The sequence below is a fragment of the Ammodytes marinus genome, assembly GCF_949987685.1.
Source record: "Ammodytes marinus genome assembly, chromosome: 10".
Classification (NCBI taxonomy): domain Eukaryota; kingdom Metazoa; phylum Chordata; class Actinopteri; order Uranoscopiformes; family Ammodytidae; genus Ammodytes; species Ammodytes marinus.
This window is the reverse complement of record NC_137214.1, coordinates 19,904,497-19,919,792: the sequence shown is the minus strand read 5'-3', so window position 1 is coordinate 19,919,792 and position 15,296 is coordinate 19,904,497. Positions and strand designations below refer to the sequence as shown.

Sequence of the window (15,296 nt, the reverse complement as noted above, 5' to 3'; positions counted from 1 at the left end):
ATCATGTATAATCTCATAAGACCTGTATAACCTTCTGAGCCTGCAACAAGATGAATCGCAATTTTGTTTCAAGATTCCCAATGAAACGGGGACCCCTGGGCTGGGCTTACTCAGATTTTAATCAGTGCCACACAGAGCTCTGCCCTCACTGCTCTTACTTTTCCAAATTAACCTCCCCAACCCCATCCTCTCCAGCTCCAACCGACAGTCACAAAGGTGAATCATTTTGTCGTGCAAACCCCCTGGCGTTCGTCCATCTTCTAAATGAATCTGTCTCCTGAAACGCTCACCAAAAAAAGACAAAAAGTTGTAGTGTTTGTTGTTTTTTTATACTCCCCTGTTCTCTGTAGAGGGGGGAAGTAATATCCCGCCTGGAGCCAATCCACTCGGCACCGCTCCTGCCTTTCTTTCATGGCAACTGGAGAAACAGAAACAGACAGCCAGAAATAGACAGCCTAAGAAGAATAGCAGAGAGAGAGAGAGGGGGACAGTGGAGTACATGTGCTTGTTGTGATAAGAAATGAGCAGTGCTGTTAAATGCCAGTACCATTTACAGGGAAAAAAACTAATTCAAATGTAGCAAGCATCAGCTGAAATTGTGCCGTGTGCATTTCAGGAGGGAAAAATTGCTTCTACTTAGAACATTTTAAGGTTGTTAATGTAGTTGTACTTAAATGTTTTAAAAATACAACAGATTCCAAAATGTATTTAATTTTCGTCTCTCTCTCTCTCTCTCTCTCTCTCTCTGTCTCTCTCTCTCTCCCGCGCTTTTCCCTGTGATCTCTGTTGTCTCTTCACCATCAGAGAGTCCCAGTTCAGCACCAAGCCTTTTGAGCAGACGCTCAATGTGGATCTGTGTGGAACGGCAGGTAAACACAACGTCTGTTTGTGCGGTTGTTTGTTCGAAATATATTAAATATGTCAACGGGTTACAGCTTGAAAGCTGCAGTCATAAGGGACACAGATATTGGGACCAGGTCTTATTTTGTTTGGGATTAGAAGTAACCTCAGAGCTCTATAAATAAAGCTACAGTGGGTAACTTATTTTGCCCCGTTGAGGACTTCTGAGGAAATACAACAACTCGTGATCGGCAAGGATTTCCGGGGCGACACCATTGTCGGGGTCGACACCAGTTTTTGTAAACGCAGCCATACAGAAAGTTTTGTGGAGCAAAGAAAGTTTTTTTTTTATATATCTTTTTTGGCACCACGGGTGCCCCCAGGAATTCCTTTTTTTAATGAAAAAGTCAAAGTTACACAATATAGCTTTAACAGTTTTTTTCTTTCTTCTCTCCCCCCTCAGGTCTGACCCCTCCCACCACCCCTCCTCACAAACCAGTGGAGGACGAGCTCTTCAAACCGGCAGAGGGAGTGAAGGGGGGTGAGGGAGCGGGCGGTGGCAGCAGTGGTGATGGAGGGGGAGGAGGAGGAGGTGGCTGCAGCGACTTGGTTCATCCCTCTTCAAACACCAACACCAACGTCTCCACCATGAAGGCTTCGTCCTGGCTGAGCCGCGCCCACCAGCAGCGGAAGCTTCCGGAGCAGACGGAGCTATACGCCCAGCTGCGCCGCATGGGCCAGGCCGGGGACGGTGACACCAGCCACAGCACCTTCGGCGACCACGACTACTGTGCACCCAGCCTGGGGGAGAGCCGCAAGCGTAGCGCCGCCATGCTCGGCGCCATGTTGCAGGCGCAGGGGGGGAACAAAGGGAACGCCGCCCTAGCAAACTCAAAAACGGGTACCGATGATCAGGTATCGGATCATGGAAAGGGCGAGAAGAGCCTGGAAAGGCTGCTGTTATCAGATGTGGCGGAACTTAGGCAGACGGTCACCATGGTGATATCGTCAACGCCGCCGTCAGATTTCAAGATGGCGGCCATTGCTGCCACGCCCCCGGCTTCGGAGGAAGAGGCTGAGCACCTGTCTGCGTCGCGCTCCCCCTCGCCCATCCTCAACCTGTGTCCCCATTCCCCCGCCAGCAAGACAGACTCCAGGTGAGAGACAGACAGACGGTGTGCAAGAGGAGAGGGAAAGTAGGGAGCAGTGTGAAGAATGTGGGTAAAATAGATTAGATTAAAGGTGGAGTCAGTGATTGTGGAGAATGCTCGCTGTCAAAATCAGTAAAATTTTTCTCACAATCCGCTACCTGTCCATACTGTGTAAGTGCTGAAAGAAAAATCTGGTGTTAATACACAGCCTAGTCTCTGTAAAGGGGTGTGTAAACAAAGGAGGCCCACCTTAGCTAGCAACAGGCCTGTTTACACTGGATTTTTACCCCAAGCGCACACACAGTACTGACTTACAATAAGGTCAGTAGTACTGTACCCTTGTGAGTTACAGTATAACTTGATTGTGTCAGTTAGAATGAGGTCAGTGTTCTAACTATTTATGTACGTGGAAGACAATGAGAAAGAGAGAGAGACAGGGAAATGTGCTGTGGATAGTGGGAGAAAAAGTTTCAGCTAATGTCCGCCCCTATCTCACATAGTATCCTCTCTCTCTCTCTCTCTGTCTCTCTCTCTCTGTCTCTCTCTCTCTCTCTCCCTCTCTCCCTCTCTCTCTCTTTCCCCTCTTCTAGTGAGAACTCTGAGATCTGTCCTGACGACATGCCGAGGAACAAAGCCAAGTCTGAAGAGGTAAATAGCGCATCCACGTCCTACAGCGTTTCTGCATACTACAGTACTTTCAAACTAAACACACTTTGTGTTGCCTTAAATCAATAAAGCACACCTCTAAAGCAAAGGGTTTATGCCCCGGAACTTTAAGATATTTTTTGGGCATTTTTATGCTTTATTGATAGTGCAGAGAGACAGAGGTGAAATGGGGCAGAGAGGGCAGTGACATGCAGAGAACGACCGCGGGCGGGAATCGAACCCGGGTCCGCTGCTGGGCCCGGCCCGGGAGGGGGACGCCTTACCGACTGAGCTAAAGGCGCCCCCATGCCCCGGAACTTCTAAGAGGATTCCAGTACATATATAATAATAGTATAATCTATACTGCAGCTGGATGATCAGAATAATTGAATGCTGAAGTGTTGAGTTACAGGATGTGGCCCTAGATTCTGCCTTCCTGCTCCAGTTCTCCCACATCCATCCGCATTCTGTATTGTCCTTTGTCCTAACCGTTGCCATGGTTTCCCTGTTGCCAGGACAACTGCCAGGTGTTTTACATCCACAACCTGCCAACCAGCGTGACCCAAAACATGCTGAGGAAACGCTTCCAGGTTTTCGGCAAAGCGGAGGACTGCAAAGTCATCATCTGCAACGAGTAAGTCTCCCGATCTGGATTCCATCCATCTGAGGGAGAGGAGATGTGGGAACTTTCTTTTTTGAGCTACGGGTTGCATTGTGAATTTCAGCCTATGTTTCAATGCTAGATAGAGACTTTAGTAAGTGGAATGCAAATAGCAAGTCATCGTAACGGCTTTTCTCAATTCCCTTGAAGTGATGACTTGTTCCCCTGGGGTTTGCATTGTTTCTGTCCTCAATAGTTAGAATGGGTCAAATACAGAGGACACATTGACCCGTGGAGATGAATTATATATGACTTGAAGAGAGTGCCCTTTTCTTTGTTGCACACTTCTCCAAACAATTGTAATGTCACTTATTTTTGGACATTCATTCTATTAAAATTGATACAATATACTAAGTCAAAGATCCAGGCATCGGTCCAGGGACAGATCGGATCAATAATGGAGAGTTTTGAGTTTTATTGCTTTACTAACTTGATTTTGTATTTTTTGTAGTGGATGTACTTTCAATCTAATTATTCTTTCAACTTGTGCGTTAAACAATAGAATGCATATGATGTTCTAATGTCTCTGGACTTGTCTTGGTGGTAGGGAGCGCTGTGGCATGATAAAGATCCGCCAGCCGGGGGCTCAGAAACACTGGAGGGAACGGGAGACTGTTTTCCACAACGGACCTACAGGCCTAAGAAGACTGTCAAGGAAACGCTACATAGATCTCGGTAATTCACAATGTAAAACACTTACGAAGAAAAGAGTAGTCAAATGTTGCATGTTGAACCCACATAAGTTAAGTGCACCTCTTCACTGGTGTTAAGAAGAACATAGACAAGGAACATGGCATTTGACTTGGATTTCTTCCAGTTTTGACCTTTTTTGTCATTTTTTCTTATCTTGTAGATGAGGCCGGTCCGGGCCCCGTCAAGAGCAAGTACGATGCACTGGACTTTGACACTCTGCTGAAAGAGGCCCAGAAGTCCCTGCACCGCTGACAGCACAGCGCCCTCTTGAGTGACCAGCCTTAGTAAACTGCAGCAGCAACCCCTCGGACTACACGGCTCTGCCCCTCAAGACACGCCTCTCAGTACCTCCATGCAAGGCAACCTCGCAAAATGTTTACATTTTTACCATTGGAATAAAGTAACGATAAGGACCTTGTTGTTTTTTATGTTTCGTTCAACCGGAGGATACTGCTTAAAAAACGGAGGAAGCCACTGGGAGTCACTGGAGAAGTTCAGAGACAATGGAGAGGGGAATAGGGACGTTTTAACAGCAAGTGTGCGACAACGATAAACAATAATGTTACAGTTCTCCGCTGAACTACAATAACAAAAAGCTGTCCGTGTCGGTGACATTAATCACCCCTCCTTGAAACAGCGGGCATGAGAGACCTCTGTAGCAAAATCCTTGCTATTCCTGTTGGTCGTCGTGGTGTGTGTTTCTGCGTGTGCGTGTTCTTTGTTTGTTTTGTAAAAAAAATAAGAAAAAAAACTCTCTTTCTGGTAACGGGTGGTGAAACCTGCAAGCTATGTTTCGCCATGAAGTCGTGCGGTTGTTTAACCAGAAAAAAATCCTGCTTTGATTTAGCAGAAAAAAAAATTGTGGATGTTATCAATTTTCAAACCTACTGTGTGTGCGTTATGGACAAAGAATATATAAAGAAACATTTAACGTAATCATTTGATGACTGATAAAAAGTTTACAAATCTAAAATGAAGAAAAAAATCATGTTTTTTTCTTTTTTGTAATTGTAGTGCTTCCTTGATTTGATCTATGCACTGTAAGGAGGTAAATGTCTCCGCTGTCCTCCACTTCTCCCCTCTTGACTCTACTCTCTTACTCTGCCATGCTGACTATTTTGGCTTCTGCTACTGGCTGCTGCAGGCTTTGTTTGGTACGCATTTTTATACTTTAAAACCTCCATTCAGACCTGGGAATAATTTCACCTGGAATTTGTTTCCAACCCATGTGAACTCAAGAAAATGTTTTGGAAAAGCACTTGCACGTGTTGTAAAATGGCTGAGAATAACTGTAGTTTTAAATCTGTCCATTCATAACTTACTTTACAAAAACAGACTTGGGGGGGAGGGTATATTGGTTGATTCCAGGTTAATATTCTGTATGAGAGGGGGTCTTGATGTATATTTGATAGGTTTCCATTGAACATGTGTCCATGCAGCCTAACGACACCCCTTGAATGGCACAGCCAATGCAACAGTTACTGTTTACATTTGGACTGCAGCAAGCAGGACTAAAATGGGGAAATACAGTTGGTAGCCATTGGCACTTTCAGTGAATGACTCAGTATGAATAAGTCACATCCGCACTTTGTCTAGATAATCCCAGTCCAATCTTCTTCCACATAAAGTCCATCAGTCATTACTTGACCACTATTTAGCCATCAGTTGTTACTTGGAATTCAGCTATTTGGATTGTCCAGGACATTTTTTTTTCCTGGAAATAAGTTATTTGACGTTGACTAAACAAAACGCTGGCTTTTAAAGTACAAAGAAGAACAAGACCAAGTTGCTCCACTCAATCCACCCAAGGAATATTGCCATTGCTAGAAGTAGATGAATCTGTTGGTTCAAACGGAATGTATTCAAGAATCTGAATGTAATAATCATTATGTTTTCCCCATTTCTGCTTGCCCCAAAGATTGTTGAGCGTATTGGTGCTTTAAAAGGTAGACTTTCTTTTGTCTTCCGATGTACTGCATGTGACTGATTCTATCTGGGTTAGTGCCAAATGTACATTCCCGAAGCAGCCAGTAGCATCCGCCATTGAACAAGGGAGAGAGCCTTTTGGAGCCTGCCAGTCCTTACAACAACACAGCTAGGTAAAGAGCTAGGGATGGGCCTGAAAGTATCAAAGTTTCAGCCAAGAATCTCAATTCTCGTCTGGGAGGTACTGTATCAGCTGAGCATCTCTACCTCACATCCATCCATCTATCCATCTATCCATCCATCTATCCATCCATCCAGGCTCCCCCTGTCTTATGTCCTTGTCCTACTGGATCCCCCCCCCCCAATCCTCTTTTATGAGTCTTTTGTTTTTTTGTTGGAATTTTTCTCTGTGTGAGGGTTTCCCCCCAACTGTTGGGCAGTTTTGGGTAGTTTTTGGGGTTTGTGTTTGATTTTAATACCGTGACTCCTTCTACCAATAAGCCCCCTTGTGAGGTGGAATAATCCCCCCCCCCCTTTCTCTTAGACTTTCCTTCATGATGGTTTTTAGCGTGTCCGTTTCTCGACGTCTCTTGACCTTGTGTCCTCGTGTAACTTGAGTGTTTTGTCTTTGTCTCGTGTTTTGAGTCGGACACTGCCGATACCTGCAGGTAGTTTGGTTAGGAGGGGACGGAAGGGTGTTGAACTTGGTTGGGCTTTGGTGGTTGCTCGGTTCCTTTAGTGCGCTCGGAGGGGAAGATTCCCTTCTTTCTTCTCCTCCTGCACTAGTTTTTTTCTCGAGGGACACACCATTCCTACCAAATTTTACCCAGTTCCTCCTCTACCTGTCCTGGAATTTATCCATTAAAAGCAACCCAACTCTTTCTCCAATTTTAACTCTCAATATCGTTATGTCCACTGGGTTGGTTCAAGGCTTCGTTCCCAGGTCTTCTCCCCTCCTTACCCTCTGGTTAACTGCTTTTAAACAAATAGCCCCCCCCCCCCCCCATTCGCTTCCTGGTCCTTTTCTCTATCTAATCAACTCCTTGGTAACACACAAAAAATTGAATGTTTACATCTCTTGATTCTCCTTTGACTTTATTAGGAACGCACACTAAGTACAAAGGCGCCTTATTCAGTGTTTAAAAAAAAATAACAGCAATTGAAGTGACCTAGAAGGAAGCGCGTTCTCCAGGCTCACTGATGTCCAAAACTAACAAAAAGAATTTAGTGCTATACATACTGATTGAGAGACACAGGTGTCAACTTTTTAAAAAATGAAACAATTTTAACAAAACTAATCGCAAACAACTGAATAATGTTTTGTGCTTAGTATGTATACTACTAAAAAGTGAGAGAATGTGCTGGTTTACATATTGAAAAAAGAGTATATTATAATATATGAATATAAAATGTGTATATAGCACTATGCCTCATTGTAAACATAAAATGTATTGTGTGTTTTTTTAAAGGTGGTGGGTCATAGTAGACTGCTAATCAGACAGGGGATGGTCAGGTCGGTTTTGTTCCAATGAGTTATTGTTTGTTCAGTGCAGGGAGGAAATGAAGGGAAAACATAAAGTTGAAATGACTTCACAAAGTTCAACACTGTTGTAAAAGAAAGACAAAAAATATACAAGTATCCCTTTAGACTATCACACTAGAAGGTTCTATTGCTTTGCTGTTTATGAAATATTTTTTAATATTTTGTTTGTCCTTCTGTTTTCTTAAAAAGCAATTTGAAATGCAATACGTAATAATCTTATCTTTAAAGATAGCCTTTCCGAAAAGATAAACAAAACGGAGGTAATAATGTACAGTGTATGGTTGGTTGTGTAACTACAACACGGGCAATCTTTGAGCTGCAAGTGAAATAGGATACTGTACTGTGTGTAGACTGCTGTTAAAGACACACAAAAAAAATCATAAAAAACAAACTACAGGAAGAATGTGGTCAGTTACGGTGTAAACACATAACACGTATACAAAACAAATCGTACTAATATACTCTCTCACAAATAATATAGTGAAATATCTTCACGTTATTTTTCTTCTCATTGAAAGAAAGCTGTTGTAACTATGTTATTGCCACATTTTGATGGTGCACAGGTTTGTTAAAATTTCAAGTTGCATTCGACACTTACGTATATGATAGCAACAGGTAATAACTACATGTTTGACTCTGGTAAAGGAATGTGAGAGGGGAGGAACAGAAGAAACAGTTGTCAGTGGTTTGCCGTAACAGCTGATACAGATGAGGGAGACACTTTAGAAATCCCAGTTACTCAGCTGCACCTTTTACATCACCTCGAAACAGACAGCATTCAATTAGGCAGCCTGATTCAACACATGTGAATCATTTAAGAGACACTAAAGGTGTTGGAGGTGGAGTTGGACAATACATTTGCCCTTAAAGCTGTGTGGAACCTTTTTCAGTTAAGTTTTTCTTACAATTCTCAGCATTTTGCTAATCTTTTCACATGATATGTGAACTAGTTCCTGTTGGCCTGTTGCTCTGTCATTGTTTCTGTGGAGGAAGAGCATACACAGTTTTCTACATGGAATTCAAACTTCAGGGTTCCACTTTTTTGAGAAAAATCATAAGAATGCAGCATGTGATGGGATTTCTACAGTGGCTGTCGCTGTCCCTGTGAGGGTATACCTCAAGACTTCTAGGGGATAAAGACATAATGACAACCCCATTTTTCATCATGGCAAGCCTTAAAAGTCAATTTGGGGGGGAAAACAAAGCTATACCACAAGCTTTTATTATTACTGTTTCAACTCCTTTCCAATCCAATGTGGTTTATTATTAAATAATTACTGATGTAATTAAAACTTTTTTCAATAGCCATATTATAAAAAGGTATATACATATATATGAATATATATTTGTGTGTTTGTGTAGATATCTAGATGATTATATACTTTCTTATAGAAAACTTCGATGTTGACCATTCTCCTCAGTGTTTTGAGAACACGTTGACACATTTCAAAAATAATATAAGGCTGTCCACTTGGTCAAGACAGGTCGGACAACGAATCCAAAAAAAAAAAAAAAAGAAAATTCAAAAGGGAATTACCCTCGTCAGAATGCAATACATCTTTCTTTCCACTTTTCATTTCAGAAAAATGGAAAATGGCAAGAAAAACCATAAAACTTGATAGGCAAGTTGACCAAAAAATAGAACTTCAACTATAAAAAGTGTGGCTCAGATTCAGTTTTATAAATGTTATGTTTCCAATGCCATGGCCCTTTTAACACTTCTTTGTTTTTATGTCACTCACTGTTTCTTTAGTTCGGAAAACAATGTATCTGTCAGCTAGCTACACTATCAAATTACCCTTCAGGGCAGGAGTGCTTGCAATACCGGCCTGTTTGTGGCTTTAGACTCCTTTCCGTGTTTGATCTGCAAATTGGTTGTGTCAAATTTCAACATAAACAGTTGTACAACACACATACATTAATGGGTAATCTGTCACACTTGATGGCAACCGTGATGTCAAATAAGCACCTAGTAGAGACTGCAAACTGTCAAAATCTGATGAATAATAGTGGGTGTTTTTTTGGTGGAAGGACATATTTTTGACATAAAGGGCATACATTGTTTTTTTGTTTCTTTTCATTACTATTATATTGTCTATTTACATCTAATGACTATCAAATTCACAAATATTTTTTTTTTCTTTTTTAACTTAGTTTTTGGTAAAAACAAAAAAAGTAAATACTGCTAGTGAGATTTTATATTTTTACATATGTTGGTTTCTTTTCTTTTTTATTTATGCGCCACTTAGTTTGGATGTCTTTGAATGGTGTTTTTTTTCTCAGTTTTGTGTGATTTCATATGTCTTGAGAATGTGGAGACAAAGGCATTTCAGTATTTTTGAATTGTTAAAATCTAGTTTCATAGAAGCGGAAGTATCTGATATTATAAATTATATTTTAATTCATGTAAATAGTTTAAAACAGAAGACAATATGGCTTCCTTTTAAACTGAATACATTTCTCTTCAGAGATTGTTTACATTATGAAACTGTAGAGATGTGCTCCTCATATACTGTATAAAGTACATATATTCATTGATTTGCCTCCAAAAAATAAAATCCTAATGAACAGCATTCTTTCTTGCATTTGGTGATTGTATATTATCTATTTAAAAAACACCAGCATTTGCTCTTGCCATGCGTACACACACTGCTACATATATTGTGTGATCACCATAGATAGTATATCAAATCTTCATCATCCAGCTGATCACTCACTCTATCCATGTGGGGAGGTTCAGCTTCACTCGTTGTGGACACTCCCTCTTCCCGATTTCCCCCTGGTTAAACAGCATCCTATTAACAGGCCCCTGGCAATTTTCCGCCTGGCTAAACTGTGATTCACATTTCAGTGACTGCACTGATGATGTCTGTGCACAGGACATCACTATACCAGCAATGCTGTGCTGATGGTCTCTGGTCTTCTGTCAGAACAATAAAGCATATATAGAAATAACAAGTAAGAAAGCCAGATATTGTCCAAGAAAACCAACCAAATGACATTGGGATCCATGGAATTCACAGCAAGATGAGTTGAATAAATACACATCAGACATGTTTTGAGTATGGCTAATGTCTAATCACGTTCCAAAGCCTGTTTTTATTGTTCCTATTGAAAACATGTTTACCAATCCGACAGTTGATGGGAACACTTTACACTCATGAAAACAATGAGAAACCAATTCAATGAGCTGAATCAGTTTAAATGTGTAGAGCGAAAGTTCATTGTTGATTCTCAGCTTGTCTGAATCTACAAGCACTACACAGAGCTGCTTGATTGAAGACTCCCTGCATTCTGCATCATTTCTGGCTTCTTGAAGCTGGTCACTAATACAAACATAGCTCTCACTTTTTTATAAATTATCCAACATGGCTCATGACAATGCACTCAAATCTATATCTTGACAATGCTTCCAGACACCATTTCCACTAACGATGGTATAGGCTGAATACTAGAACCTGTCAGCATACCAGCAGCACAAACTACAACCTCCAGAATTAGCAAAAAGTTGAATCAAAATGTGTGTGTAAAACAGTTATGACACACAATGTAACTCCATGACCTTCATGAAGGATATATTGCTGCAAGGGCATACTGCATTTAGCTGTAGGTGCCCCTGTTATATTCCCAACTGAGTGTATATTCCAACATTACAAACTAACAACAGCGAGATGGATAACACATCATTAATGCATGATGGAAACACATTTCAATCATTTGTAAAGCATTAACCTTTTTTTTTAGTGGTTAATTGGAGAACCCAAAGCCAGAGGAGAAAGCAGACGATTAGAAATCATCCTGTCAGCCATTCCGTGCCCTGCTGTCCTCTGTTTGGTTGTTTCCATGGGGCAGTCGTGACTGCAGCAAACTGAGCTGCTCTGCGGCGCGGTGCACATTTATCAGACACACAGTGCAATTCCCATGAGCGTCAGCTTAACTCTGACAGAAACACCAGGTCAAGACATTGTAAACCATAAACCTCAACACTTCCCCCGATGTAAAGATTGATTGAATGACGTTGGTTTATCCATTCTATCCAATCACTTTGTTTTAACTTAATTGTTCACTGATGGCTGATGTGTCCCTGAAACCTTGGTGAAGAAAATGCAACTCTTTACTAGTTAGATTTATTCTCTTAAATCAAACGGTCCATAGAGCTCCCCTCATGATAATGTCCATAGGAAATTAGAATAAAGTTTATTCAAATTACAAGCAAAAACTATGCTCCGAGCTCCGTCATTTCATTTCTATGGGCGTCTGAGTGTCATTCACAAATACTATATCAAGTGAACAGGAGCAACATGGGTCCTTTGTTTTACATATTGTTTTTTTAAGGTAACGTTGTGCCTTAGCGTTTTCACAATTAGACTGATACACATTGATTATTAGGTTATTATGATAACTAGGAAGGGAGCAACATTTACAGGTCAAAATTAGATGAAATGTGCAAAAGAACAATGTTTATATGTATTTCATTTTCATTTGAAGTACATTTAGCTGTGATTCATTCTGCTCACGTTGTATAACCCTGCGTTTTCATCAAATCTAACTTAACTTAATTTGTCCTGTGTCTATTCAGACGGATTAGCTTGAAACCTATTAGGTATACTTTAAATTACATTAATGTTGTCTTAGAAATTAGATTTGCATATCAGTCACAGTGTGAGTGTTGTCCCCTTGAGACAGTACGTAAGGTCAAGACAGGAAATGTGACACGTTGCAGAAAGCAGCATCGGATCTAAGGTCACCTTGTGCAACAAACTGGTAAGTGTTACATTAAGCATTCTTGTTTTACCAGACAGGTTTCACTAAGTGTATTTCGATGTTTCTCACTGTCTTGCATGTTATAATTGTGCTGCCCCTGACAAAGGAGTTAAACCTCAACCTGATTAAAGATTGTGTACATGGCTATACAGCTGGCAATAATTTACATGTATGTAACCCCAAAGACCTTTTGATCACATATATGAAAAACAGCTGCATTACAGTACATCAGTATGGGATGTTATATCACTGAACAGATGCCGGAGAATTCAATGTGTTGCAGTTTGTGATAGGGTTGCTTTCTGCACAGATCCTGCATATTGCTACATTTGTTTGATAAGCCTCTTAACTGTCCTCATGAGGCATGTTGATCCAAGCAGCCAGCCACGGACATCCCACCTGGTGCGACTGAAATGATTTGGCATGGCTTTCCTCCTGTAGTATTGTTATTTACCATGGACGATGTGACGTTTTATACACTGACCGATCAATTGACAGTGGGTCAGTTATTACAAATGAAGGCTATACAGCCACACTAATTTAAACAGAACACTACTTTAGTCAATATTCCAGTTTCTTAAGTTAAGTCAAATATATCAGCAGAGTTAAAGAGAAGGCGAAATGTTGAACGATACATAGTTATATCAACATTTTTTGGGGACAGTGTTTGGTTTGTTTATTTCAATCAGTGCAAATATGGTATAATAAAGTGTTGGAGCTAGTTACAGATTATACAGTATGGTAAATGTATGAGATAAGAAATATTGTATACTGCCCCGTAAAACTGGCAAAAAAAAGCAAGTGTGCACACCCTTCAGGTTGCCTATAATGATTGCATTGGATGTTACTTAAAAAAACTAAGATGGTGCAGTGCAAGTGAGCTTGTTCTTAATGCAGGAGTGAACACTGAAATCTAATGTACAGATGTATCTGTTGAATGAATAAGTCAAAGACTGTCATTACAATGCTGCTGTCGAACCCTAGTTATGGTGCAGTAAACTTCCAGTCATACATTGGAGATACGTTTCATAAGTGGTGGAATTTATGTCATTCTAATTCATGTGTTGTGTATTGTTTGTGTGGTATGTCTTTATAATAGACCTAACATGATCAAATATACATAATCTCATGCTTTAAATACTCATTTGAGCTACAGCACCTCAGACCACAGGGCCGCAACTGACACGTTTCTGAAATGCAGGTGATTTACTATGAACATGTCAGGTTAAATTGTGTCTACAGAGCATCACCTGACCACAAAAGGCAGAAGAGTGCATTTCAAAATGCTGATGATAAGAATGCGTTGCTGGGCAAGAAAAGCTCTGAGCAAATACTGAGTCAAGTGCCTTCTTCTGCTTAGAAACTGCAGCCCAGACCCATGCATAGCTGTCCTATAAATAGTCCTGCATCGCTCTCTCGGCTGTGGCTTGCAGGCTGGCAGCTCTGCAGTCACGACTGCCCCCGATCGCTGCTAGAATGAGGGTAAAGCTCGCTTCCTGTAAAGGCTCACGGCTTGTGCTGCAGCTGCTTGCTTCTCTCTCTCTCTCTCTCTCTCTCTCTCTCTCTCTCTCTCTCTCGCTGCAGTCACGGGTTATCCCTGCGTCAGAGCCAAGCTTTGCAAGCTCCGCTGATCATCACAGCCATATACGGCAATCATTTGAGCTCCCAGCAAAACCCTTACGTCATGGGCAACTGGCGTCATATCCACCAGTGACGACACACTACGACTAGGTTTCCGTGCTATTATTGTATTACTACCTTGCGTAAGGCAGAGAGGGAGGGGCAATGTCACCCAAGCGCGAGTCCCCCCTGCCCCATTGTGGCTCTATAGTGATGATCTTAATTTCTCTATCCCACTCTGACATCATATTGTGTTTTGTAAGAGTATGATGTATGGCCCCTTGTGGCAGAATTAGCTAATGTGTAAAAACTCAAAATGGTTGTTGCAGCTGGCAGATATGCATACCTTGTCCGCTGTTGTTTATGTCATGTGTTGTGCATGTTTCCTGCAACAATCCTGCATTTGTGCTACAGACAATTCTCTCTCATCCACACACACTTCTAGTCACTCTCAAACAGTCTGTTTCCAGGTGTGTCATCAGCATCTATGTTTGCATGTCTGATGCATACATCTGTTTTGTAAAAAAACTATTAAAAAAATATGTTGCAGGTCAAACAACATCTAGCCTATGCAGTATAAACTGAGTTAAATATGGTGAACAAGTCTAAGTGTGGCAGACATTTAGTATACAACATAAACATTTTATGTAATCAGCATGACATATCCTAACTACAGAACATGTTAAAATATAGAAATTGCAATGCTATTACTATGTTAAAGCTATAGTGTGTAACTTTGTCATGTAAATGAATGTTTGTTACATTCAAGCCATCGCCAAACGAGTTGACACAAAGTTGATTAAGCCTATCAGCTCCACAACTTTCTCTCAGTATTTCTCAGTATATGGCAGTGTTTACAAACTGGTGTCGCCCTCCGACAAATCCCAAAAGATCCCAACAAATCTTTCAGTTGTTGATTCTACTGCTACAAAAAAAAATGGACGTACAGCAGAAGGTATGAAATCCATGAGTGAACACAAGAGGCTTACTTCATGTAGATGCGCCGGCAGCGTTTTTCAAATTACTTAAAATTCCTCATGGAGTCAACGGAAGTTACATACTATAGCTTTAAGCATAACCACTGTTAAGTGTAACATACAAGTTTGCAACCCTTTTATTTTTTGAGCAGTGCTTACTTTGTTGTTCTGTTTGAGCAGAGTAATGGGGAAAAAACCTGTAATAAATAACCCATAGAACATCTTGCAGCTTGTCATCCTGCTTGTGTACTCAAAACATTATGTTATTTATTTTTTCCTGACTGAACATTTATGGAAAGGCGGCGGGGGTGCACCTATTTTGGGGGAAATACATTTTGGCACAACACTCTGCCAGAGCTGAACACTGCTGTCAGTCAAATACTTGCTTGGTTGTAAATCTTCCGGTAAAAACCTTTCAACACAGAAATGAATGAAAAGGGTGGTGATAGTTCAACAAGACTACAGAAAAAGTGCAA

The 15,296-nt window shown here is 41.0% G+C and overlaps 1 protein-coding gene across 1 annotated transcript in view; it reads left to right on the top strand.

Moving 5' to 3' along the window:
- ppargc1b (peroxisome proliferator-activated receptor gamma, coactivator 1 beta) overlaps positions 1 to 10,023 on the top strand; it is a gene marked incomplete at its 5' end in the record, with an annotated part of 85,223 nt that extends 75,200 nt beyond the window's left edge. Inside the window, 6 exons of the mRNA XM_080035693.1 lie at positions 805 to 869; positions 1,304 to 1,997; positions 2,582 to 2,639; positions 3,152 to 3,270; positions 3,845 to 3,972; positions 4,151 to 10,023. Of these exons, the coding sequence (XP_079891819.1) occupies positions 805 to 869; positions 1,304 to 1,997; positions 2,582 to 2,639; positions 3,152 to 3,270; positions 3,845 to 3,972; positions 4,151 to 4,242 (1,156 nt within the window). The 3' untranslated portion in view covers positions 4,243 to 10,023. The remainder of the gene's footprint in view (positions 1 to 804; positions 870 to 1,303; positions 1,998 to 2,581; positions 2,640 to 3,151; positions 3,271 to 3,844; positions 3,973 to 4,150) is intronic.
- Between the last annotated feature and the right edge of the window lie 5,273 nt (positions 10,024 to 15,296).